Source organism: Spea bombifrons, chromosome 6 (assembly GCF_027358695.1).
Source record: "Spea bombifrons isolate aSpeBom1 chromosome 6, aSpeBom1.2.pri, whole genome shotgun sequence".
NCBI classification, from domain to species: domain Eukaryota; kingdom Metazoa; phylum Chordata; class Amphibia; order Anura; family Pelobatidae; genus Spea; species Spea bombifrons.
Genome location: NC_071092.1, coordinates 13,472,179 through 13,500,085, shown reverse-complemented (window position 1 = coordinate 13,500,085; position 27,907 = coordinate 13,472,179). Strand labels below are relative to the sequence as shown.

At 38.6% G+C, this 27,907-nt stretch overlaps 2 protein-coding genes across 2 annotated transcripts; one reads left to right on the top strand and one right to left on the bottom strand.

Moving 5' to 3' along the window:
- The first annotated feature begins 2,987 nt into the window (after nucleotides 1-2,987).
- On the top strand, nucleotides 2,988-11,787 carry RNF2 (ring finger protein 2). The gene is made up of 7 exons (XM_053469768.1): nucleotides 2,988-3,274; nucleotides 4,289-4,380; nucleotides 4,479-4,639; nucleotides 5,339-5,554; nucleotides 9,338-9,610; nucleotides 10,154-10,325; nucleotides 11,412-11,787. The coding sequence occupies exons 2-7, from the start codon at nucleotides 4,294-4,296 to the stop codon at nucleotides 11,511-11,513; spliced, it is 1,011 nt and encodes a 336-aa protein (XP_053325743.1). The 5' UTR covers nucleotides 2,988-3,274; nucleotides 4,289-4,293; the 3' UTR covers nucleotides 11,514-11,787.
- A 3,036-nt stretch (nucleotides 11,788-14,823) lies between these two features.
- Nucleotides 14,824-25,929, bottom strand: TRMT1L (tRNA methyltransferase 1 like). Its single transcript, XM_053469764.1, has 16 exons — nucleotides 25,795-25,929; nucleotides 25,139-25,237; nucleotides 24,917-24,979; nucleotides 24,052-24,165; nucleotides 23,330-23,394; nucleotides 22,568-22,700; nucleotides 22,267-22,378; nucleotides 22,012-22,091; nucleotides 21,549-21,801; nucleotides 21,217-21,429; nucleotides 20,377-20,567; nucleotides 18,087-18,165; nucleotides 17,654-17,814; nucleotides 17,477-17,524; nucleotides 16,308-16,437; nucleotides 14,824-15,370 (listed from the first exon to the last, which is right to left on the bottom strand). Exons 1-16 carry the CDS (start codon nucleotides 25,805-25,807, stop codon nucleotides 15,133-15,135), a joined length of 1,992 nt encoding a protein of 663 aa, XP_053325739.1. The 5' UTR covers nucleotides 25,808-25,929; the 3' UTR covers nucleotides 14,824-15,132.
- Between the last annotated feature and the right edge of the window lie 1,978 nt (nucleotides 25,930-27,907).

The following is a 27,907-nucleotide window of genomic DNA, read 5'->3' as shown; positions in this document are numbered from 1 at the left end:
CGCGGAGAAGAGTGAGAGGCGCTGAACGGTTTCTGAAAACTTATTCCTCAGCGACCGTTCGGTGCCTCTCTCTCTCTCCTCCGCATCTATTACAAAAAAAAAAAAAAAAGACGGAGTTTCAATTGGGGGGCGGCACAGCATGCTGTAGGGGGGCCCTGTTTCCAAGGCATTACCAGTTGCCTAGAAGGAAGTTGGTCTCGTTCTGCTGTACCTCCCTCACCAAGTCCTCCTGGGAGTTTCAAGTCATTGTCATCGGGCTTACGTGGGTCTCATCTGAGTGCGGCTGGGGGGCGCTCTGAGCCTGAGAGTAGGTAGTGACGGCCAAGGTCTCATCCTCCGAGGCCCGGGTGAACGTAGAAGTAAGTTGTCCCAAATCATTAGCTAGCAACATCTCCGCGGGTAAGTCTCTCATAAGACCCACTTCTAGATTGTGGGCATCGGCTCCCCAATCCAAATGTACAGGGGCCGTAGGAATTTTCAATACGTGCCTGCCTGCCACCGATCATCCGGTGTGTTTAGAAGGTGAAATATGGTGAGGCTGGACCAACATAAGGGTGGCCCCTGAGTACTGCAAGCCCTGGGCAGCCTGCACATCAATCCAAACCATCTGACCAAAATATTGACGGCTGCCGCTTGAACAGGGTCTGCCTCGTATTGAATGCCCCAATCTTCCTGTACCTTGTCTTGATGGGGCGGTGCACCTGCCCAGCGATGTTCCTCCTCTGTGTCCTGGTGGAGGCAGTGTGCAGCAGCTCGGGAAGGTGGGTAAACTCCCCGGTTCATAGGTGGCCCCGTACAGTGCCAGCCGCCACTTAACCTCCAGCTGACAATCATTCACATCCAAAGCCTCGGAGGTTGTGTTGCTGGCCCTATCATCCTCCAGCAGTTCTGCGATGAGGGCAGCTTTAGGCTTGTTGCTAGCGACTTTACCCCGGGCTTGAGCTTCCCATAAAACTGTTCCATTGGTTGTAACTCATCGGAGGATGAGGAAGGTATCCCGGTGGTGGTTTGAATATCCACTTCTGCCACCAAATTTGACGGAGACCTGTACTTGGACTGAGTAGCTCCGCCGTAGAGATATTCCTTGCCACTGAAGGCTTAATTGTTCAATTATTATTATTATTATCTTTTATTTAGCAATGTAGAAAATGTGTGATCCCCACCAACTTGTATATAAAAGTGCAAAATATAATAATAGTACTTCCCGCAGTCTGCTGCTTCGCGAATTTCTGCTCTTCCTTAGAGTGCAATAGTGTAAATGTGTCCAAAATGGGAGCGCAATAACATAAAGGAAAAATCTAAATAGTGTGATATTGTCAGATGTGTGACTACATGTGTAAGATGTGTAAGTTCCACTCACACTTTGAATAGAGATATCAGGCCTATCTAGTGATTATTTAAAAGGTTATTTTATTCTTCACAAAAATCTAAAATGGTGAAACAGACCGCAATGGTGAAAGTACCTCTGCAATAGGAGACACAATAAAGAAATGCACTTAAAATTTGGGTTAAGCGCAAATGCAATAACCCTGTAGAACAGTTCCAAAATGTCTTTTGGTCCTCACAGAGTGCCTGAAGAACAGTTCCAAAATGTATTTTGGTCCTCACAGAGGATTATTCTTCATATTCCCCCAAGCACTAACCGGGACTTAGTGTAGGGGTAAAACATAACTCTCTTTATTGTGGACAGCACAGATATTTATACAACAAACGTGATAGCATTAGGGGTTTAATCACATCAACTACCAGATAGCCTGGTGCCTCCATACAGTTCTATGGCCAGCAATGCCCACCCGACAAAGATTCACTATTTCGGGGTGATCCTGAGGGTGCAGCATCAATCCTGGCTACCAATGGAGAGTTCAGGGTGCGAAGATGTTATGATCTAAAAAGCGTCGTGATCCAACGTCAAGACCCTGAACAACAGCGCTGGAAACTTCCCCGGGAATAGTCTGTGCGGTAGCCGGGCCAACCCCCGGCTGGGTAAAACCCGGTCCTTAAGATTGGTAATAAAACTAGGGTTCCCGAACAAGCTCCCTCTCTGTAACCACCACCGAGTGTTGCCCACAACACGCTTAATGTAACCCTTTAAAAGAGTGATGTGGGGGGGCAATCCGTAGGTACGCTGTTCCAATTGCCGGCGGGCATCACCACGGTTCCTACCCTAGCTCACTGTCAGGAGCCAAGAAAAGGGGAAGGAGGAATCCGACCAATATTAGGGATATACAGGGTCCGTGAGCCTTTAATCCTTGGGAAAACCACAGGGATGGGGTGTAACACAGGGAAACAGATATGGGGCCAAAAGAACATAGGGGATAAATAGATGGGCTGTCACAATCTAATATTGAAGCAAAAACTGATAACATTGTGTATATTGTGACGGCAGTGCAGGTTTTGGAGACCATAGTCAACAGCGGTGGTCCAAAATTCTTCAAACACGTACGGGTAAGTGGCGGGAGTATATGTGTGTGTAACAGAGAGCATGTATATATACAGTATATCTGTGTGTTAGCGTATGTTACGCGAGGGTCCCAGAGGCCAGGGGCCGCTCAGCTTTACTCGCCCCCTCTCATTCTATAATGCCCACCGATGGCAAATGTGGGTGATAGTGTTTTCCCTCCTTTTATATAGGGTATACATGACAACTAGCCCAATTTATTCAGAGCAGTCCTGACAGTTGATGGCCTGCTGCCCTAGCTGTTATTGGATAAGCATGTACATGTGTAATGCGACAGAACCAGAAAAAGTAAAACGTCAGAAGCCTGGTGGCCAATATTCTCGCCTTCCTTTCTTCTATTCATTTCAATTACCCCCCTTTCTTCCTGTCATCAAACGGCTCTGCTTCCATATTGCCCTCTACACCGTGCCTTTTCTCTCATCCACCCTCCCGCCATGTCCTTTTCCCTGTTCCCTCATTGTCCGCCGTCCGCCTGGTTTTCCAGGCTGCCGTCACTTCCTCTTGTATTGGCCCCCTCTCCTGTTTCAATCCCCGCAGGTTCACGTTTGTCTTTTCCGTATCTCCTCCTATCCCCGGCCTCGCTTTTGCCTTCCCCCTCCTCCCGTCTACCCTCCCCTCACACACAGTGCGGTATCTTCCCGAGCTCCATTGCGGATGCTGCTGGGCCTGCGCCATATTGTGCGATCACAGGGATATTGGGTTCAGCATCACAACATAAATCGCAGCCCGGGAGCCCCGACACCGCCGCCCGGGAACCGCGACACCACCACCCGGGAGCCGCGACACCGCCGCCCGGTGACTGTTAGCGGACTGAGTGTGAGTGGCAACATTATCCGTTTCGTGTACCCGCTCCGTGTAGTATCTGGCAGAGATTCCCACACAATGCTAGCCGTCCCCCTTTCTTCTGTATTTACTGGGTGATCCCTTCCACATATACATCCGGCGATACTATAGATTCGCAGAATATAATGCATGCAGCCATATACAGACTATTCTTCATCGGTAGAGGGGAATTTTATCACCCCGGAGTCTGGCAGATTGTTTACCCCTCTCTGTAAAGATTATATTAAAATAAATGTAAATATATATGTGTGTATAATGCAGATTGCCTATGTAGAGGTACCTGGGCTGATTGATATGCAATAACAACACAATGACAGCCCCTCCAACTAAATCATATGTTTTATAGATCTAATACAATGTGTGTGATCCAGATGCTCTTCAAACAATGGTGTGTGTGTGTGTGTGTGTATAGATCTGTATATTATTAGATCTAAAAGAATGTACTATTTCAGATTAATATACAGGGTATTCTTTATAGGTAAAGGAGTATTTAATCATCCCAGGTTATATTAAAATAAATGTGTGTGTGTGTGTGTGTATATATATATATATATATATATATAATTTTACACACACCATTGTTTGAATAGCATCTAGACATCTAGATCACACGCATTTTATTAAATCTATAAAACATGATTTAGTTGGAGGGGCTGTCATTGTGGTGTTGCTACATAATGTCAATAATGTGTTTACCCATTACACACACACATATTTACATTTATATTTAATATAATCTTTAGAGATAGAAAGGGGGAGGTGTAAACAATCTGCCAGTATCTGGGATGATAAAATACCCCTCTACCGATAAAGAATAGCCTGTATATTAATCTGAAATAGTACAATCGTTTGGATCTATTGGTGTGTGTGTATCTACACATCATTAGATAAAAAGAATGTACGTTTTCAGATTTTTTTTTTAATTATACAGATTGCAGTAATGTAGCAGGTTCTTTATGTTTATTTTTTTTTTGTTGTTTGTTTCAGACACAATGTCTCAGGCGGTGCAAATGAATGGGGCTCAACCCCTGAGCAAAACATGGGAACTAAGTCTGTACGAGTTGCAAAGGACGCCACAGGTAAAGTGACGCTGGGTTTCGGAGTGTTATGTTAGCCACAGATTCTTGAAAATCTAAATGAAAATGTTTCTTTTTTTTAATATTATATTTATTTACAGGAAGCAATAACGGATGGTTTAGAAATAGTGGTGTCCCCCAGAAGCCTACACAGCGAATTGATGTGTCCAATTTGTCTCGACATGTTAAAGAACACAATGACAACTAAAGAATGCTTGCATCGGTTTTGCGCCGACTGCATTATAACTGCTCTAAGAAGTGGGTAAGTACTGATTTGCTTGCGGTTGTTTCTGTTTACAGGTGTATCCATGTTTCCCGTGTTAATTTTATCATGCAGAAGTCTAGGCAGACTTTTTTGAAGACTTTGCATCAGTCTTTATATATAAATGCTTTGCTGACCCTGTTTAATGCATAGTTAAATAAGTGAAATTTCTTCAAATTCATCACTCATTGGAATTATACATTGTGCACGGCCATCCTGTTAGAGAAACCTGGCGTAATGAAGTAAGAGAGTTGGAATCACAACTTTCCTTCAGTGAATAAACCTCAACGTAATACCTGGACCATAGATATGCATCTGTATCTTCCTTGCATATATCTATCTATCTATATATATATATACCCGTTGTCTTTGAAATGCTTATCTGATCTTAGGTTGATGCATGTTTTTAGGGTCTGCTCTTACAATCCTTGCATTTCTTTCCAAATGGCTATAACATAAAAACTGTATTAACAGAAATGTTATTGCATTGTATCTGAATAACTCTAGAGATACTTCCCATTGAATTTTATTTTGATATATTTCAGTGCATTTGTGTAATATATCATTTCCATAAAAGCATCCTGTAAAAATATGAGTTTAATATATGATTTATTTATTTTTTTAAATTGATTTAGCGAATATCCATTGCTCTTCTGACTTCATTTTCCAACCTCGTTTTTCTTTCTCTTTTCCGCCCAGAAACAAAGAGTGTCCTACGTGTCGGAAAAAATTGGTGTCAAAAAGATCTCTTCGTCCAGATCCAAATTTCGATGCTCTAATAAGCAAGATCTATCCCAGTCGGGATGAATATGAAGCACATCAAGAAAGAGTGTTAGCCAGGATCAGCAAACATAATAACCAGCAAGCTTTGAGTCACAGCATAGAGGAGGGACTGAAGATACAAGCCATGAACAGGTAAAAATGATGAGTGCCAAGATGGAGAAATCTTCAACAGCACACAGAGCAAAAAAGATTAATCTGAACGGGATGACTGAAACCTCGTGCTCTTCAGTTCTCAAGAGATGAGGTTTATGCCACCTAAACTGGTAATCTTATATGACCTAAAGAGGACTTTACCAGTTCTGGACACAAAAATTGTCTTTATAGCCCCCTTGCTACTCTTAAGACTATAAACCCAAGACGTGAACTGAGATAAAATCACTGCATTTTATTTTCACAGATAAAAATCACAGGTAATATAGTGCAGATTTTGTAAGGACTACTTTTTGACTTGTTCTTTTGTAATAGGTGAATCCATTTATTTATATTTTTTTAACCAAACGCTGCTTAACGAACGCTATTTTCGGCGTTCGTTTACCCTTCAATACAGCGAGTGCACCATTGCAGTCATTTGGCTCAGAATATAGTTATCAGAGTTGAAAGGACAGAGCCTATAGCTTAGTGGGCTGAGAATTTTGGGAGTCTTTGGCTTTTAGGTGAAATTTTAAATCAAGTGACCACGGAAAACATTGTCATACATTTTGCTTGTCCCAAAAGTTGGAAAAGTTGCATCTTTTTGAAAAGTAAAATTAACATTTCTGTTAATAACAGTAGATAACATTAAAAGCAGATCTGTCACAAAATACAATTTAAATGAATTAAATTAAAACCAACCATGATTTTGAAAAATATTTGTGGTATAGATTTTAACTTCTCCACCATGGAACTCATTATGCTTTTGGTTTGTTTGTTTGTTTGTGTGTGTGTGTGTGTGTATGTATATATATATATATATATATATATATATATATATATATATATATATATATATATCTTTCTATACATTTTTATACATATTGTTATTTAAACATTTTCTCCCAGCTGAAAAAACATGTGCACATTTTTCTCAGATACCTGCCTTAGGAGGTGTTTATATTAAGACTTCATACGGACAGTGTTTTATTTGCTATTCTTTTGTGTTGAGCCAGACTGGTAGGACTTTTTTTTATGTCTCAGGTTTGAGAAAATAAAGTGGCCTGATTCAAGACAAATTGTAGATTAGCACTGTATATCTTGCTTTTGTAGCAGACAAGCAGGCGTCCAATCTAAGCTGTGATACTGACATAATTAAATGTACTGTTTTCTGCTACCCCAGCATTTGCTTTTTTAATTCTACCTTGATGATCCCTTTTTTTTCCAGTTTTCAAGCAGTATATTGGGAATAGATATAATTAACAGCAGAAGTAGAATTATTAATTTTTTTATAGAGCCATTATATTCTGCAGTACTGTACAATGGGTAAGCATGGCATAACAAGTAGTAAATAACATAACAGTTAGACTTACAGAAACACGAGGTAAGGGAGAACTGCTCAAATGAGTTTACAATCTAAAAGTCAAGGCTTCCCAAAGATTGTGATGACTCTTTGGCAGTTGGATGCGTAACAAGCAATAGTCCAGACGATTATTTTCCGTTCCCCATTTTTAAAATTTGTTGATCCAAATTGATATGGAATGTACTACTTATGTCCTGTTTGCCTGTTGTAAATGCCCAATATGATGGAGCTATATAAATTAATAACTATGCACATTTGCGTCCACTTTGCATGGGCTCCAATGCATTTTACTGCAAGCTAATCAGTGCATGTAGTAAGATATCAGAGGTGAGAGTTCTCTCTGATTTTTCTTTTTCTATATTTTACAATATTATACCAGTATGTAGTGTTCCTCAACATAAATAGAGAACAAGACTAATAAACCAGTACACTACACAGTATAATATAAAACCAAAATTATTCCCTTATACAAAGTGGCCAAAAGTAGCTATACAGTAAAGTTCCAATGCCTGTAAAGTAAAAGAAATACTAAATGAAAATGCTATGATCTGATCAGTACTGTATAACTACTTTTGGCCCACCCCTGTGGTCGTGTATCGTTACAACATATAAGTCATACCCGATAGGCACAAAATTGCCTATAATATAGTGATAATGGAAAAATCTCATATTCCAGTTAAATAGCTAAAATATGCAGGGACTCGTTGCATTTGACTTTATGATTATTATTATTATTGCACCGTCATATTCTACTAAACAAGTAGTACATCACATAACAATGTGGAGTTACAGAAACAAAAGGTAGGATTGAACTATGAAGGAGCACTTTAGTTTAAATGCTGTTTTTCCAACTGCTTCTGTTTGTGTCTTCGTAATAAGTCAGTCTGTCTTTCATATTAAAATGTACTCCTGGATTCCGAGGCTATTTCATTGTCGCTTTCTGTGCTTTTCCTTCGTGCTTTTGTGTAGGCCAAGGATAAAGGAGTTGCCTTATAGTGTTGTACGCTCTAATAAACCAGAATTTCTTTAGATCTTTTCTAAACAAATACCATTTACCAGTTACTCAGTCACCACATATGAACCATATCTTTGGTAAGCACCCTTTAATATAATAGTTCCTTTACAGAATACAATTTGCTGATTTAAATAAAGCTTGCGGTATCGCTTGGACATTGCAATAAGTAGACCAGAGGTCCGCAACTCCAGCTGTGAAGGGCCCCAAACATGCCACATTTTACAGCTCTGTACAAATATGAGAAGGATAACAAGTGCATAATAAAAAGGACACACGTACACCAGGCGTATACCTAGTGTTTCTCTTTCTTTATCACAAGATGAAATGCAAGTGAATAACTAGCAGTTAGATGTTATCTATCACATGGAAACTGCAGATTGTACTGATGCTTACCTTCCAAGCCTCCTATTTTTTACACGACACCCTGGTATTCTGGGCAGTGTCTTTTAAAGCTGCCGCACTGTCCCACTTTTGCAGGCAGTGGGGGATTTGGTCAATTGGGAAGGTCCTCTAATCTCCCATCATGCTGGGAAATCTATAGAGACTATCTATAGATAGATAGATCTATAGAGACTAATCTATATATACTACCTCTCGCCTTTCTCTGTTCCTTATGTTTGTCCTCACCCCATTCCCTCAGGATTGTAAACTTGCGAGCAGAGCACTCTCCACCTAATGTATCGGTTTGTCTTATTTTGTCAATTCTAGTCATCATACCCCTTAAATATATATGTATTGTATCAAGCGCTCCGTATAAATAAAAGATAATAATACATAAGGTATATGCTGTTCCTCTGTCACAGCTTCCACGTGGCTACCTTGTGATGCATTGAAGCATCACGCTGTGTGTTTGCTGAAAGCGTGATTTAGGATTACAGTTAAAGACAACTGCAGCCATTCCTCTGTCTTGTCCTCAACAAAGGTGTCCTCTTAAAGTCTGATATTCTGGAGAGAGTCCAAAGAAGAGACACAAAATAGTACATAGCTTGGAGATTAATATTGTGACGAACCCTGTCTGATCTTCACTGTTATTACACATAAATATAATAATAATAATAACAGTGAAGATCAGACAGGGTTCGTCACAAATATCATTAAAGACAAAGGAATATCAGCATCTATGCATGAGATTTATATAGAAAATATAAGGGTATTTTAAAATATCAAATATATGGTAATTAAATTTACTGACCAAATTTAAACATGCCTGATGCCTCTCCTGGAAAAATAGATTATTTTATCAATGTGCGGTGTGATCTTTTAAGTAAAAGAAGGAAGAGGATAAAAAGCCCCTCCGTAAGTCATTTTATTGCCACCAATGTGATGGGGCCAGCTCTGACTTTGTGTTGCTGGGCTTTGGTGGTTGATGAGCCAGGGCTTCATTCACTGCATGGTTGTTGTGTTTCAGGTTACAAAGAGGCAAGAAGCAGCAAGTGGAAAATGGGAGCGGAGCCGAAGATAACGCAGATAGTTCTCACTGCAGTAACGCGTCCGTACACAGTAACCAAGAAGCCGGTCCCAGTAATAAGAGGACCAAAACATCTGATGATTCCGGTTTAGAACTGGATACAAACAATGAGACCGTGACATTGGATCCTGCGTTGGATGGTGCCAGTGAGATTGAATTAGTGTTCAGACCTCACCCAACACTGATGGAGAAAGATGAAAATGCTCAGACCCGGTAAGCAAAACAAAAAGCAGAGGATTGTCACTTTATGTTAAAGAGTGATGGTTACATAAAATACACTCTGAAAATGTAAAGGCATTTTAACGGTGTATCGGCCCCTTTTATCCCAAGTCTCTGTATCGTAAGGAAAAACGGGTATGTTTTTGATGATGTAAAGTAGTGTTGGCTAGTGAAGTAGTCCAGTGAATCTAAAATTCTCTATTTTGTAGATCTGAATTGGTGCATTTGAAGAATGAAAATTAATATGATTTAAAGGACCTTAACATATACAGCGTTCTGAAAAGAGGAAAGAGATACAGAAGCATAAAGGGATAAAACAAAGTAAAGCAGGGCATTTGTTTCAAAGAAAAAGAGTTGACGATAGTAAAGCAATTTAAGCATAAATGGTAATGCACTCCTGGTCTCACAGTAGGTAAAACTGGCAGACTAGACGAGACAAATTCAATAGATGTTCTTGTTATTGGTTGCTTTTTGTTCCAGTCTTGGATATTGGATATAATTGGTTTGCAAGTAAATATTCTTTAATTATTCTGACAGGTACATTAAGACATCAGGTAATGCTACAGTTGACCACCTATCAAAATATTTAGCTGTGAGGTTGGCACTTGAAGAATTTCGGAGTAAAGGAGAAACCGATCAGATGAGCCTCAATGCTGCCAGTGAGAAACAGTATACTATATACATTGCAACAGCCAACGGCCAATTCACAGTAAGTAGTAGACATCCTCAAACTGTAGACAAGTTTCCTGAGACCACCCATCAAAAAGCATTAAAAGACAGAGTAGTTCAGCTTCCCTTTTCATGTGACTCTGGAGTAGAGGACTGCATTGGGAGGTGGGTCCCGTGGGACCCGACAAAAAACTTGCTGGTGCTGCGGGCGGTCAGGCACTGTACCTGCGGGTCCCGGTAATCCCGCACAGTCCCGCAAGGCTGCCTTCTCGCTGCTCCCTTACAGTGTCTCCTCTCTTGCTCTGCCCAGGAACAAAACGGAGTCACGTGATGTGATGTCACTTCCCGTGACTCCGCCTTGTTCCTGGGCGGAGCAAGAGAAGAGACACTGTGAGGGAGCAGCGAGAAGGCAGCCTTGCGGGACTGCGCGGGAACTCTGCAGTTCAGGTAAGGAGGTGGGCGTGATTGGCCTCAAATGTGGCAGGAGTGTAACACCCACATTGCGGGAGCGGGCAGCAGTGGGATTAAAAAAGCCATCCCGCGCAGGGCTCTACTCTGGAGCATAAAACATAATTTTCCTGAATTATTTTAGCCTCCTTAACTCTGGCTTGTGGTCCTCACCCTCGTACTTGGGATCCCGTAGACACGCTGTATATCAGCAACGCCTATACCTTTGACAGCACAGACTTCTGTTCTCATGTGTGGACTGAAACATTGATCCTGGTCAATTCAGACTGAAATGTTTACTCCTCTACCCATATTCACGTCTTGAGGGTATCCCTGTCTCTTTGCGGGACTTCCTGAAAATGTTAACTTGTACCTGTGTCTCTCCTACTGCAGAGTATGAACTGCATAGTACAATAGCAAAACTTTTATAGTTGTCCTGGAAAAATAATGAATGGGGATGAATAGGCCAGTAACAGCAAGTGTCCAATAACGTATGCATGTTTACTGGTAAACCCACCAAAGGGACACAGTAATAAATATTTCAGACCCCCGAACACATCATAAAGGTTTTTGGAATATTAAGCAAAGTTAGAAATTTTCAAAATTCAGTATCCCCTCTAATAACAAAGTTTATTGATTATACAATGTATTCAGTCCTTATTTTCCCTTTTCTTCACAGGTGCTAAATGGTTCATTTTCCTTGGAGTTAGTCAGTGAAAAATATTGGAAGGTGAACAAGCCAATGGAACTGTACTACGCACCAACCAAGGAACACAAATAGTGCCAGACTTTTAGCAGAGGAGGCAGACGCTCTCGTAGACAATACCTCTTTTTAATACAAGCGGCTCCTGGATATTTTGCACAGCAGACATCACTAATGCAATTTCAGAATAAACATTCTGACAATAACTAGCCACCAAAACAAGCGGCTTGCAACATGGAGGAAGATCTTATCCTATTACAAAATCCATGACGGAGTGGGGGGGTTTTTGTACTTTTTTTTGTGTTTTTCTAATACACATTTATTTATTAAATACGTTGATCGAGTTGTCAAATTTGCTTAAACAAATAGACATGATGTGGGATTATAAGCAAACATAAATGTTATATATATATATATATACAGGCTTTTTTGTTCTTAGTTTCTTCTTTATAACTTTTTGGTTTGATTAAAAAAAATCATGCTTGTGATTATGAGCTATTGGTTCTCGTTATACAACTAAAATATAATAATAATAATAAAAAAAAAACAACAAAAGGAAATGGAAATTACCAGCTGGATACCATTTAAATTGGACACATAATCTGCCATCCACACAAGTGAAATATTTATACGATAGTGTTTCTGCTGACACAAGACTTTATTTTGACTCTTGAACTGAGAACGTACCTCTTTCTTTACCCTTTTAGCGCTTGAGGATTGTGCCAACGCCTTTCGCACCAGAAAGTATAACGTCAGAACCAGTACTGTTATGAGAAGAGGGCCCTGTACATTGCCACTTGTATACGTGTGCTTTAAATTACTGTTGGCATGCAAATGTTTGCGTCTATACTATTGGTCAGAGTTTGCAAACAAATAAACTTGTTTTAACTAGTCGATGCAGGTTATTATGTGTATGCTACAGAAGACCATGTTTTATTGTAAATAAAATATTTTCAGTTTACAGAACAATGTATCTTTCGGGTAATACATTAATTTAGCAAAACACTGATCGTGAAAGCTTGTTAGTTTATTTTGAAAATCTAAAATTCTCAATATTCGTTATGGCCACCTTTTGACTTGTTTGCCTGTTATGTGGCCACACGTTAACATCATGGCTGCTTGCACAGCGCGAGAAGGAAAGGCTCTGGCCGAGCTTAAAGCTGTGATGCGGGAAGAAAAGAGTGGGGATGTATTAGCATAAATGTGCCATAACTTGCCTCCATGGCCACGTGAGGATCACGCATTGACATGATTCTGCCCCTCTCTATTCCCCCCATCCACGAGAAGCCTCGATTCCAGGTCTTCCTTGCAGTAGGTGGCTTGGTGACCGCATGGCACTGCGATTGCACAATTGTAGGAACTGTGCATGCGTGATGTTAACTTTTCTATGTCACCTCATTGCCCGCTGGGTTTTTGTTTAAACCCCAGGCCTCAGGTTTGCTCTTCTGACGTTGATTCTGTCTTCTGATTTGTTCCTGACATACTGTTCCACTTACCAGTCCTTGCTCCCATATATCATATTCAGTCATCTGCTGTGTTGGTCCTATCCCAAAATTTGGGTTCCAGTTACAACAGTAAGTGTTACAGTGTGAATGTGTATGACTGTGTGTTTGTATTCGTAATAAAATACCAGTTGGTGATGATGGACTTTGGCACGCTATATGATAGATAGATGAATGGATGGCTGTTGAGTGACCAAGAGCAGAACACCCAACTCCATGTAGATTGCATTTTCTAAAGACTCCAATCATCGCATGCGTATTACAGCCGGATCACGCTATGGCTGGTCCGTCCTTAAACACTTAACATTGCTAAGCGGTGTGTAGGATGATATATTAATGACATCTCTGATTAAAGTAGGTATATTAAGTAGGTATATATTGACATGACAATAATAAAATTAACATGCATGTTAGGAATGTATTTTATTACATAGGAGAAAGCACAAACTTTTTTTTTTTTGCCTTTTTGTCGAATGAAAAACACCAAATTCAACTGGAAGCTAAATTTGTTTGGCTTTATCATTTACTATCTTAAAATAAAAGCAAAAACATTAACTTACAAATCTTTTAAAAAAATATTAACCCACGAACTTTAATGAGGGTAAAAGACATAACTTTCCAAAGTATCCCAGTGGAAACATAGGTGTATATACCAATACATATAGTGGTATGACTATAGAATAATCAGATTTGTCATTGGTGAACTTTGTTGCTTAGAGCTATGAATAATTGGGGAGATATCGCCTAATAACTCAAACATTTTAAACATCCTGAAAACTCCGGTTGGTGGATATATTAACAAAGGATGGTTCAGCACAGCTTTGTTTAGCTAATACCCTCTGAAGTTCCAATTATGTCTAACGTGGCAGTATGAAGGCAATTCACTGCTGAATATAGGAAAACATGCAATCCATATCATCCCAATCCTTACCTATAGGCAACATGTGGTTTGTTTTCAACTAATAGCAAAAACACCACTGTTATGCTGTATGTTGTGGTCACTGCTTCAGCACAAGATAACTTTACGGAGTAGTTTAACAGTTGTAAGCATTTCCTATCACCATAAGCTTGCTTACTTACAATCTAACCAACATTCTAACCAAGTAAGGTGTTACAACTCCTAACATGGTCTGACAGTGAGGTTCTTCAACCAGCCTACCATCCTATACATGTCTGCATTTAAGTCCATGTGAGGAACAACTTTATGAAATGTGGGGTATCAAACAAGATATCAATCATTCGAGACTCCAGGAAAAACCCAGCGAGTTCCCAGGTACACCTTTGAACGGCTAGTTCCTCCTAGTTCCTTAAAACCAAACTATCATGGCAGAGGTAAAATTCTAATTGAATACATAACCGAGAGTCGTCTATCACGTATTATTATTGTTACGCAGCATGAGCATACTTAGACACTGCTCACAACTATGCTGTTCCTCTGTTAAGCTCACACTACAGTTATCTTAGGGAAAAAGCAGATGACATCATACAGCACAACAGAAAACATAACATATTGTATATTACGTATATGGATAGAAAAAGGATCTGGAGAATAACAGATTTACAGAACTGCCTTATTAGGGAGTCAGAGAATTAAAACAAAGGAAAGGTGAGAGAGAAGAATACACAATTAATTGCCCATTTTATTTTTACAGGAAAACAATATTCATTTTTTTTTGATGGAAGTGATGGAAGGGTCAGCATGGTAGTGGGTTACTCAAGCTGAGCTCCTAAAAATCTCGTACACATGGGATAATCACTCCTTTAATATATTAAATATGCTTGTTCCCAAGAAGACTGAAACTATGTGTCTACCAGCTTATTAAATGCAGTTAGAAAGCTTACAGAGCAGCAAACCGGTTCTAAAGAAAACTTCATAAAGATTGTAGGGTCGTAAATCAACTTTATTGTGTTCATAAATGCATGAGTTTGTGCACTAAACTATGTGTTTGTAGATGGGATGAAATATGTCAACCCTGATACCTGCATGGCTTAAAAACCATAACGTTTCTACTGAAAGAAGACATGGTTTGTACTGAAATAGTTCTGAAATGTCAGACCAACTCAGCCGTTCTTACAGAAGAAACCCTCTGGGTCTATTTAGTTGGGAATTTGAAACGTTTACGCTCACCGTTTAGTAATTAAAACCCTTAACAAGGAATAAATCGTAACATTTTGTGGGGGAAAAATGAAAAACATTAGATGGATTTTGAGTCAGAAACGGAGGAGGTTTCTTCTGTGTCCGGCTCATCTCCTGCACTTTCTGTGGTATCAGGGTGGCTGCTTGCTTGAGATGTACTTGACAGAGTACTGTATTTCTGAAGAATAGATGTTAGCATGGACAAAGGAGCACTCGTACGAATTCCCGTGGGGTCAAAATGCGTCCGGCTTACTAGGAAGCCAGCTTCTGACAGATATTGCAAGATCTTGTTCAATCTAGTTATAAAGATGGGAAAAAAGCACAGTTTACAAATCAATGGAAGCACTCATTGATCATCAGAAGTAATGTTTTCTGATAGAATTTGGTAGAATTCATAGATCTATTTATACGTTACAGTAGAAAAAAAAGGCAAAATTGAGAAAAAGAGAACATTAATTACAAACAAGAATGCATGCGGAAACAGAACAAGAGTGAGAGAAGCATAAAGGTAACAAATATAATGAACACAAAGTGAAAGACATAAATGAAGAGGCAGGCCTTCTAACTTTCTAAACAGATTACAAAGACTAGTTGGAATAACGTGATCTCTATGATAAGAAAGTCTCTAAAGCAGGCGATTTTGCAGAATAGTAGTTTTGACTCACTGGCTTCTCTATACATTTTGGAGGTTACCTCTTGACAATGCATCATGTATTGATAAACTCCAAATGTATGGTGAAGCTATGTTATCATAGCGAACACGTTATTCCCCCCCAGTACATGATTTGATAGGACAACGCATCATGCCTTCCTCCCTTTTCCAACTGAAGTGACTGTCTCACAGATTTAAATATGAACCATGCAGGGAAAAGCCAGCGGGGACGTCGCTTGTAATATGACAGGATTTGACTTGTAACTTGCCCCTCGTTTAATCAACCACAGAATAATGTTACATTGAACAGGCGCAGCTTATGATACGATGTTAAAGTTTATGCTTTATCCGTTTTGACTCCAAAACATTGTTACATTTGTTTAAGCTAAATCTTGTTGACTTAAATCTGAACACCAGCTGATTTCAAGCTTACACTTCTAATACAATGGATTTTAATGACAACCAAAAATAGCAACTTTCTAAACAAAGATGAAACTGATGCGTTATCTACAACTCTTTTCTCTTTTTTTCTTAAAAAGTGCTTTAGGTCATCAATATAAGAGGCAATGTAAGGAACTTACTTTGGGATATTCATTCCCCCGATAGTGTGCCTGTGAATGCTATAATAAAACGGGGGGTGCTCTATGCGGGCCTCATTTTTGAAGCGTTTGGATATGTGACACATATTTATATCTTGACGTTTCCTTTTAACTGGAATATAAAAAAAATAGTATTGGTTTATTATTATTGACAAATACACTCCATGGATGCTGAAAAGCCATTCATCCTCATTCTTGAGCTACCCACTTTTCTATTACATTTAATTGACTTCCCACATATATAAAAGACTAAAGTAGTTACCCGACTGGCCAAAAGGGTGACCTGACCAAAGAGGGTCATAGGCTGTCACCCCCCCCCCCCACCGTAACCTGACACCATAGACCTAGGCCAGAATAGGATATATATATGTTTGTGATAGAAAGAGTTTCATAGTGTTACTAATGCTGATAAAGAATTAGTGGTTCCATACATACATTTAACACACATGGATCCATTATAAACATGATAGGGTAACTAAACAAAAGGTCAGCTTTTTTAATGAATACACATAGATAGATTGAAATAAATGTTAACAAGTCTGTCTTTTTTACAACAGGGGTTATCTTTACATTAGTTAAATCTGTGTATTTTTAAACAGCTGCCATTGCTTGAATGCAAACTGTTTTCTGATTGGCTGAAAACTCAATTCAGAATAAAGCTGTCATATGTATTGCAATAATTTATCCCTAAGCAAGAATGAGAATGTGCAGCTATTGATATCTAAGCTGAAATATACTCCCTGAGCCATTAACTTGTGTCCTACACAAAATATCGAGAGGCGTTAATGGAAAATGTTTTTCCTAAAAACTATTGGCTTCTCTATCTTCACATGGGATACTGAATCTGGACAGCAATATTGATTTTCTGATGTACATCATCATCATTTATTAAGTACTTGGCTTGGTGTTGTTGAAAAATATGTCTGTTTCAATCTTCCATATACTCCACTGTATTAAACTGTATTAAAGAGTGCGTTTATTTCAATCAACCTACAAAATGATTTTGCACGTGAAGCATTACCACTTGCTTCCAATAATTAACTTGTTATTCCATCATAAATAATTTAACTGCAGAAGAAATATTTGCTTCTCCTAAGGCTTCTCTACTAAGTTACTTTTATCATCATCATAACCATCAACTCAAATCATACCATTGTCTGCAGAAGGTTCTGTAATTTTGATGAACACCCCGCTTTCTTCTGCAAAATAAACATAAGGAAACTTTTAACCGCTTCCTAGTAGTGAAACATTTGCAACCAAGTTTGTAATACGTTTTGGATGTATGATTTAATACACCCCTGGGTCCATTGCAAAGGACAATTGCCTACCCTGACTGCTGAGGTTTGACTGTATGGTGAATTGTTTTAATATTGTACATTCACCCTCACAAACAAGAGTCTTCAATAAAGGTTGGATGTCATCGGCTCCATGTTGCACAGATTCAAAAAGCATTCGCCTGAGGAATCCAGAGTTATACAGAGATCCAGCCCTATAGCATAAAAGCATATAGTACGGTCATGTGGAGCGAAGACAGAAAGTGTACATTTATATACTTTTCCTTTGACTACATAGAATATTTTCAAAAGAGCAACAAATTAAAAAGTGATCAGACACACAAAGACATCCTCCCAGGAACAGTGACTAAATTATTTTATCACGTTACACAAATACGGTGTTTTAACCAGTACTGGGTGTACTTTATTTTCACAGTAAGTATTCTGTCATTTCATTGATTTATGTAAAATGAAAAGTATTGCTTACCACATCGGACCCAACATAACTGCGGATCTTCCTGGCATACTCTTATGACAATCGCATGGTAGTTGGTTGTAAGGATTTTCTATTAAAAATAAATATATAGCAAAAAAACATACCAAAAAACACATTACATCTACTAGAGTGATAAAATATAACTACACATATAGAAACATTTCAATCAGATCTTCCTATGTGAACGTTTCTCAGAGATATGAAAATGTATAAACTTGTATTGGTGGCTAAAAGAAGGGGTTTGTTCATTAAAGGCAGAGTTGGTAGGAGAGTTGCGGTTTTAGGTCTCTTCACTGTTATAAAGGGCCAACACTAGCAACTGTCTCCATTGTTAAGGCCTGAACTGGCCCTGTATAATGCATAATTTAATGGGTGGGGAGACTTTAATGCTGCCGATTTATCTACACATTGCATAAGGCCTATCTTCTTGCAGCACAGACTCATAATGTACAGTGAAGTTAAGGAGCTGAAACACAACTCTCCCAACTAAAGGTATTATAGTCATGACTAATGGCTCTATCAGAGAAAGATGTGACTATGAAATGTTCTAGTTAGGGCTGCAACTAACGATTATTTTAATAATCGATTAGTTGGCCGATTATTTTTTCGATTAATCGATTAATTGGATAAAAAAAATGAATGTAAATTTTTCATGTATTTAAAATAATTTAATAAACAAATGATGTTAAATACAAACAACAGAATAAAAAAACTTTGATAATACATTTCTTGTCTTTATTTCCCAACCAGCCCCCCAATATATGCACATTTGAGCCCAGGCTTGCTACGCTGCCTCCCAGACATGCCATGCTGCCCCCCCACATATGCCACGCTGCCTACCACAGCACTCCACGCTGCCTCCCACATATACCACACCACGCTGCCTCCCACATCTGCCACTCCACGCTGCCTCCCACATATGCCACTCCACGCTGCCTCCCACATCTGCCACGCCACGCTGCCTCCCACATCTGCCACGCCACGCTGCCTCCCACATCTGCCACTCCACGCTGCCTCCCACATATACCACGCCACGCTGCCTCCTACATCTGCCACTCCACGCTGCCTCCCACATCTGCCACGCCACTCTACCCCCCACATGCCACTGTGCCTGATACGCCTTATACCCCCTGAAACACCACTCCATCCTCCCCAGACATGCCACCCTGCCCTCCTCACATATGCCACGCCATGCTGCCTCCCACATCTGCCACTCCACGCTGCCTCCCACATATGCCACTCCACGCTGCCTCCCACATCTGCCACTGTGCCTGATACACCTTACATCCCCTGATACCCCACTCCATCCTCCCCAGACATGCCACCCTGCCTCCCAGACATGCCACTTCTCTACCCCCAGATATGCCACTCCACCCCCAGATATGCCTTATACACCCTGATACACCACTCCGTCCTCCCCAGACATGCCACACTGCCCTCCCCACATATACCTTATATACTGTATATGCCTTATACCCCCAGATATGTCACTTCACTGCCCCCAGGATTTAGATTCCCCTAAATTAACCCTAAACTCCCCATTAACCATAACTGCCCCTAAATTAACCCTTAACACCCCCTTAACCACAGCATCCCCTAAATTAACCCTAAAGACCCCATCAACCACAGCATCCCCTAAATTAACCCTAAACACACCATTAACCACAACTGCCTCAAATTAACCCCAAACACCCCATTAACCACAGCTGCTCCTAAATTAACCCTAAACACCCTATTAACATAACTGCCCCTAAATTAACCCCCACCTCCCCTAACTTTCAGTAGCCCAAATATATATATATATATATATATATATATATATATATATATATATATTACATACATATATACACATATACACATTATATATATATATATATATATATATATATATATACACATACACATTATATATATATATATATATATATATATATATATATATATATATATATATATACACATACATATACTTACAGTTAGATGAGTGTCACAGCCATGTGGTTCTGGCCTGGAGAAGGAAGGGGCGGGGCCAGTTGTCACAGTGATTACAGGGAGGGGGAGTAAGTAGGAGCTGCTGCTGTGAGACGGTGAGTCAGACTAAACGGATTATATAATGAGGGGGATTTTTCAGAGCGTTTGCTCTGAAAAAAACCCTCATTTTATAATCGATAATAATCGATTCAACTAATCGATAATGAAATTCGTTGCCAACGAATTTCATTATCGATTATTATCGATTTTATCGATTAGTTGTTGCAGCCCTAGTTCTAGTAATCACCTTCTACCATGTTTCCTTCTTTCTGAAAGATTCTTTCTTCACACCAGTGGCAGTGGATGAGCATGTTTATCTTCTTTAAACTTTCATCAGCCTGAGCAGGTCCTCTCAAAACCCGGACGACGACTAGGACAAAATGTTCCACAGCTACAGAAAACAGGACCTCAATTCCTTTGTTACAACGAGCAGCCGCTCTAAAAAATATGAAATAGGCATTTTACACATAAATGGAGCAAGAAACGCTTACGAGTCAGCTGGGTTGTAAAGTAAGGTTTGCTTTGTTTCATCATTCTATTAACATGTAAACCCGAACGTTGCCACTGCAAGCAATTGGGTAATATTCATTCAAGTGCTACCCCCAAAAACGCAAGCAGTGCCAATTGCATACAATTGATTGTATATGAAACTCTGCCAAAAAGAGTTACCACCATAGAAACAAGGCCTATAACCCTGATATAATTTATAAAATGTGAAGTTCTGATCTTTTTATATGCATGAATAAAGTCAGCAAGTTGCTGGATTTACTCTGCTTTTGCTTCAAGTATCATGAGTTGGATTTTCAATTATAATCAAAAACATTCATCAAAGAAAATGAGTGATTACATGTATAAAGACACGTTTACATAATGATCATTATCTCAAGGTATTTACATCACCAACCCTGTCCCAAGAGACGGCTACGAAGGAAACAAGATGGCTATTGTCAGCTATGTAAATGTGCATCAGAAGTTTTATATATCAATAATAATTCCTTATATCAAACTGAAAAGTGCCAGGATAACAAAATATAAAGATTTCTCTTTTTTATGTCAGAAGTTGCCTTTTTATCTGTGCAGACATTACCTGGCAATCGAGCACAAAATAATTCTTGCAGCCAGCTCTTTGAAGTATTCGGTTCTAATAATATTGCATCCATAATGACGCTTTGCTACATGCAGATTTTTAGCGTACAGAGATCCAGTGTCAGTTGAGGTCACAGATACAATCCCCATATTCCTGACGTTTCGAAAAGCTGCATCTAGGTAATTCACAGATGTCCCGAAAGGATCGAGGTGTCTGATGGACCAAATATATATATGAAAAATTACACTTATAAAGAAAAGAAGAATAGAGAACATGGCAGGGTTAATTGTAGTGTAGGACTCTAATTTAAGGAAACAGTGCATGTTGCTCACATGAAGTCAAATGATCGGAGATGCATCAAGACGTTAGCATCTGATTGGGTCACTTCTACAGCCCCCAGATATTCCTCCCCCTCTTCTAATGATTCTGGCTTCTCTTCAGCTTCCTCTTCCCTCTTCATCAACACTTTCATCTTGTTGAGACAACAGTTTTCACGAATCATTGCTACTGAACTGTCACTTATATCATTGATTGTGACTTTCACTGAATTCCCAAGATGTTTTGCCCACTGTAAACCCATGATGCCTGTGAAAAACCAAGGTGAAAAATACACAAGTTACGGATACACACACAAATGTATCTAAATGTAGTGGGATGATATAATAAAAACCATAGAAGTAAAACACTTTAAAATTATTAAAAACTATTATTAGACAAACCCTTGCTAACAGGGTTTCTCTGCCATTCTCAGAAGCCTGGTACTGTTTTGCTGTGTCAATGTTTGATGTTGCATACCTGTTGAACCAAATGCATCGAGGCACTCCAGTGGTTTTCTCTCTTCAGCAAGTACTGCCAAAGCACAGAATATTAGCTGCCTTAAAGAAAATAAAGTACACCAGTGGGTATTATAAACAGCCGTCTACTACACTTTAATAAAAAATATGCTACTTCCTGGTATTTTATACAGACCAGTGACAGCACAACTAGGGTCTTTGCAAAGGTCAGAGAGAAATGGTTTTCCCACTCCGTTCATAGGGTTTCACAGCTCACCGGTTAGTTTTCATTTTTGGGTTGAAAAATGTTCCCGATTTTTGTGGCGTCTTGGAATTAGGAAGAACTTGGACATCAGCGTTTGACTCGTGGAAAATTTCTTGCAACCTGCCTGTGGAAATCCAGGAAACCAATGTAATAAACGTAAGAAAAATCAGAGAAATAATGACAGTGTCTGAAAAGGCACACAGAGCACACATAAGTTAAACCGGTACAAGCATCAGACACACATTATTTACAGTGTAGTACTAGGCTGTACTGTGTATTACATGGCATTAAGGTACAATTAAAGATTGCTTACCAGATGATACTTTTACTTCTGTTTCTCCTTTGTTAACATGTCGTTTAATGTGACTTATCATTTCAGATCGTCTTCTAGCAACAAGAGCAGAGCAGATGATGCAGTGATAATGTGCCCCAACCTTACCAGGCAACTGAAAGAAACACATTTACGGGTTACCTTTAAAAGAACAGCTGCAATTCACTGGTTGTCAAGAAAAATACAATATAAGATGGTTTGAGATAAAATAATTAACCATGCCATGTATGGGTTTCAAAATAAAATGGATTTTATATGTGGGTTTTTGAAAGAAAAATCTAAAAGAAATACAGGCTAAAAATTTCAGATCAACAGTTTTGGGTCCATTTAATGGAACACAAAAACCAAAAACTGTCTGTGCTTCTTACTCTAATAAAGTTGGCAACAAATATATAAACATAATATAAACGAGAGGTTTTGGTTATATGAATTGTCCAAAGCATAATTAAGCTCACCCGCCACGTCAAGGCACACTCATGGCGGGTGAGCTTAATTATGCTTTGGCCAATTCATATAATCAAAACCTCTTTATTAGGGTAAGAAGCGCAGACAGTATTTTGTTTTTTGTATACATTGTACAGCCAACACACTATATTTGCAGCATGCTTACACTGTTTGGTAGGCCTGGTATTATACATTTGTATTATTTGAGCCTGAGACTAGCTTAGCGCACCGACATTTTTTCTTTTCCCCATTTAATGGAATGTTTGCTAAAATCTAAGAAAAAACATGGATAGAAATTACCTCGTCGTCATTTTGAACTGCATTCAGTTCCAGGCAGGGTAAGCAACATATACACATTCTGTACCCTAGAAAAAATAAACACTCTACAATAATGCAATACAATACTTTTGCAAAGCGATTTTTCTCTTGAAAACAAAACAGAATTTAGACCCTACAACATACAAAAACTTATGTATAAGGAGTTATTATCTATTATATACACTTTTATACATATATGAAACAAGCATTACTAATGTACTTCTGTGATATGTTACAGAATTTCCAACTTCTCATATAAATGTTGTTGTCTTTATTTGTAAAGCTTGTATTTCACAGCTCCCAGAGACAACACAACATCTAGTTAATTACATAGTGTAATTCCATAAGCATTAAAGTAAACACTGAAAATACAAGAATTTTTTTTTATTATACACTATTTGGAGGAAAAGAACAATATATATATATATATATATATATATATATATATATATATATATATATATATATATATATAATGTTTATAAAACAACCAATATATTTATAACTTAAACATCCATTAGATCACTCATCTTATAGCCAGGTTATGGTTTATGGTTCTGCTAAACTAATGTTTATATCCGCACATCACATTTCTTTGTATGCTGTCTAATAAAGCATGATTCCTTCCAAAACATAGTTTTGACCTATGCAGCATGCTAGATAAAATCCAAACAAATATTTATTAAAGTCAATGGAAAACAAACCTTCAAATTCAACTGACACTTTCCAGTGCAAATTTGTTAGGTGTTTAAAGAGCTTATTGATATGGCAGGCCCTGAACCTTTCTTCTGGACACAGAGGACAAGGTTTCTTTTCACCTAAAACCAAAACATAAAAAACAATGTCATCAAGAACCATCTTCTAGTCTTTAAATATATTTATTAAAACTGGCTACAGATTATGCTCTCTCTATCTCTTACAATATATGTCACTGATTTAGAAGTATCTGAGTAAAACAAAGTTGGAGAATATCACATACATCAGATTTAGCAAATGGAGCATTTGATACATAAAACCTTTCCCCTCTTGAAATAGACTCCATTTGACTAATTGCTTTTGCTTTGTGAAGTAATCATAGCAAAGTTGAAACAGGTCGTTGGGATTTACTCACAAATATGGTTTAAAAAAATACATATGCAACAGTGAAACTTGAGCTGTAACATGAATGATTTAGATACTGTTCTGTGTTTAAAACAGATGTGTCAGTAAAGGGACAGTTTAATGTGCATTCACCTTTGGTAGGGTAATAAAGTACTTTGTAAGTTCAAAAAATCTAACTAACCTTGGTTAAAGCTTCACTGTCTGCATTTTGCATAAAGGAAAACACTCCCATTGAAATAAATGGGAACACTTTTAGTATAGAGAGGTCTCATTAGACCCCTTGGAAATCTTGGTCAGCTCTGAATATAATGCAGACACAGATTATTATCTCCAGTTAAAACCAGTTGAATATCAACATTTAGATAACATGTATCTCATACAGGGTTTGTGTGTGCGCATTATCCATAACCAATTCTGAATCAGTGGAAACATCTAAAACCAAAAGGTTACTGAACACTGTTTACTTACCATTCGTTTGTTCGGCAAAAGCCTCCAAGTCACCCAGTCTTTTCTGAATCGAGATATGTTTTCCTGAAATTAAAATGTTTTATCAGCATAACGCCTTTTCTATTATTCTTTAAGAAGAAGACAAATAAAATCAGCCATCAGATATATACCTGAACTAGACAATTTAGTACCAAAATTGACCTACCAAACGTTTGAATGAAAAATATTTTTTTTTCCTCAAACCTGCAACATCCAGATCTATCAATGTCTTGGGGGTCTCCTGTTTTCTCTCCAGGACTGGTGCTGTTTCGCCAAACACATTATTTTTATCTAATGTTTCCCCTGTAAATGAAATTAAATGGTAAAGATGTTTAGGGATGGGAAAGTAGGACAACATTTAAAACAAACCTCTCTAACTGGTGAAGTGAAGATATAGATCGCAAAACAATCCCTGACTGGTGGATTCAGAAAATAATCCAGATGCTATCAAGCTTGGTTGTCAGTGAACAAAAAAGGGCAGAGGATTAACAAAAAAAAACACACTGGGGTCTACTAGAGCGAGATGTCAGTTTGCATTGAGAGTTGTGGTTTCAGCTCCCAAAGGGCCAGCAATGGCAACAACCTCTTGCAATGAGCTGGCCCTGCATAATTCAAGGGGTGAAGAAATCTCTCTGGCTAGCCCTGTATAATGCGTAGTTAAATCATAGTCTGTCTTCAACAAACACTCACTGGTTGGACCTTCATAAGAATGGAAACGACAACTCTTCCTTAGTGAATAGCCCCAGTTTAACATAGAAACACCATGCATTACTATACAGATGTATGGGGGGTTTTAACATGTATACATTTAAAAAAGCAGACATGATAGTCCCTCTTGGCACCAGATTGTTTTCACAAACCTTCGACATTCATATCTATGAATGTTTGTTCTGTTTCCTGAGTAAACTCCAACACTGGTTTTGCTTTGACTGGCACATCCTTGTTGGCTAACGGGTCACCTGTAAATGAGCATTCGTTTTATATATTAAATATTAAAGCCCGTATTAAAAAATGGAAAAGTAGCACAATGCATAAAATATATCTCTTCCACTGTTGGGTGCGTGTGTATATATAAACAACAATAGCCTACTTGACCTGTTAGAATGATCTGCTGGATTTATAAATATAGTATATGTTTAAAGCTACTAGCCCTGAGCTGAACCATATCATAGGCCTAGACTGTCAAAATAACATGCCACACTAATAAAGGCTTCTGGTGCTTCCATAAAGACCACAATACTGAAAGATTAGCAAGCATTTTCCCTTCGATGAACCAGATAATGAGCGTTCAATTGTTTCTTGATAAAGCACAATACTAATAAAAACATTAAACAAGTAATTTGGTATTTAACATTTAATGTTTAAAATTCACAACAGACACTCCATTTGAATTTGCATTCATTTGTCCCCCCCCCCCACCATTTTTATGACAACCCATTTTCAACCACAATTACTTTTTCTTGTGTTTAGTATACTAACACAAATATACACTGATCAGCCATAACATTTTTTAATGGTAGGTTTATTTGAACAGTGACACAGCACTCCAGTAGTTCAGTGAGGCTGATAAAGACCGTAAGGTGGAAACGTTGCCCGTGTTGCTGAATTAAATACACCTCACTGAACTACTGCAGTAGTTCAATGTGATTCATCAGACCAGGCCACCTTATTCCATTGCGCTGTGGTCCAGTGTTTACATGCCCATTGTAGGCACTTTCGGCAGTGGACAGGAGTCAGCATGGGCACCCTGACTGCTCTGCAGCCATGTAGCCCCAGCTGCAGTTTTGGATATGTTCTGATCCAGTCGTCTAGTCATCACAATTTTGCCCTTGTCAAAGTCACGCAGATCCTTACGCTTGTCCATTTTCCTGCCTCTAACACAAGAGCTTTGAGGACAAAATGATCACTTGCTGCCTAATATATCCCACCTACTGATAAGTGCCATGATAACAAGATTATCAGTGTTAGTCCCGTCACTTGTCAGAGGTTATAATGTTATGGCTGATCGGTGTATATTGGTTTTCTCAGTACATGTGGGGCTTTATTTATTAGTAATAAAAGTACTAATAAAATAAAAAGTGGGCAAAAATGTATTTACAAACCTGCAACATCAAGATCTATCAATGTTTTGGGGGTTTCTTGTGTTATCTCCAGGCTTTGTTCTGCTTTGACCAGAACATCCTTGCTGGTTAATGGGTCATCTGAAAATTAACATTACTAGATTTTTAGAAAAAGCACAACCAAGCATGACCAAGCCTGCTTTGATGATAAACCATGTAAAGCCGGAACATGTTATACTAAGCACTGGATAGATATGTGTGGGACATATAAACAAAATAATTTGCAACCGTCCCTTGCAATGCCTGCTGAAAAACTTGTTTTTATATAATTTTCTATGAACATATTATAGGAAAGTCAACAGGATGCAATTTCTAAAGACCAGACAATGGTATGATCGGGTTACATGAAGTAGAGGGTGAGGAACTACACATGAAAAATAATTGATTTTTTCCCCCCAGAAAATACAATAAAACATTTTTAAAATCTTTAGTTAAATGTTCATTCCACTTACTGTCTGTTTGTTCATTGACTAACCCATCCATCCCTTCTTTTAAAATGTTGGATTCATCTAAAACAAGAATAACAATGTTAATGTTCGAAACTCCAAACTTATTAATAGAATGGACACAAGCGTGTGTAAGGCATCAAAAGAGACCGACATCAATGATGACCGAGGAAATTTACTATGGACAAGGAGGCTTCGTATAATAAATACCAGTTCAGCCTTCTAATCCTTCTATCCAATAACTTGGGCTATATATATTTATTAAACCCTTACACCCATTCATTTACTGACAGTTGCAGTGCCCGGAAGAGAATTCTGGTGCAAAAGGGCAAATAGCGTGATGAAGACATGTTGGTGCGTTAATTGTTAAGGAAAAGGTTAATGCATGTTGTTTTTCAGCTAGTTTT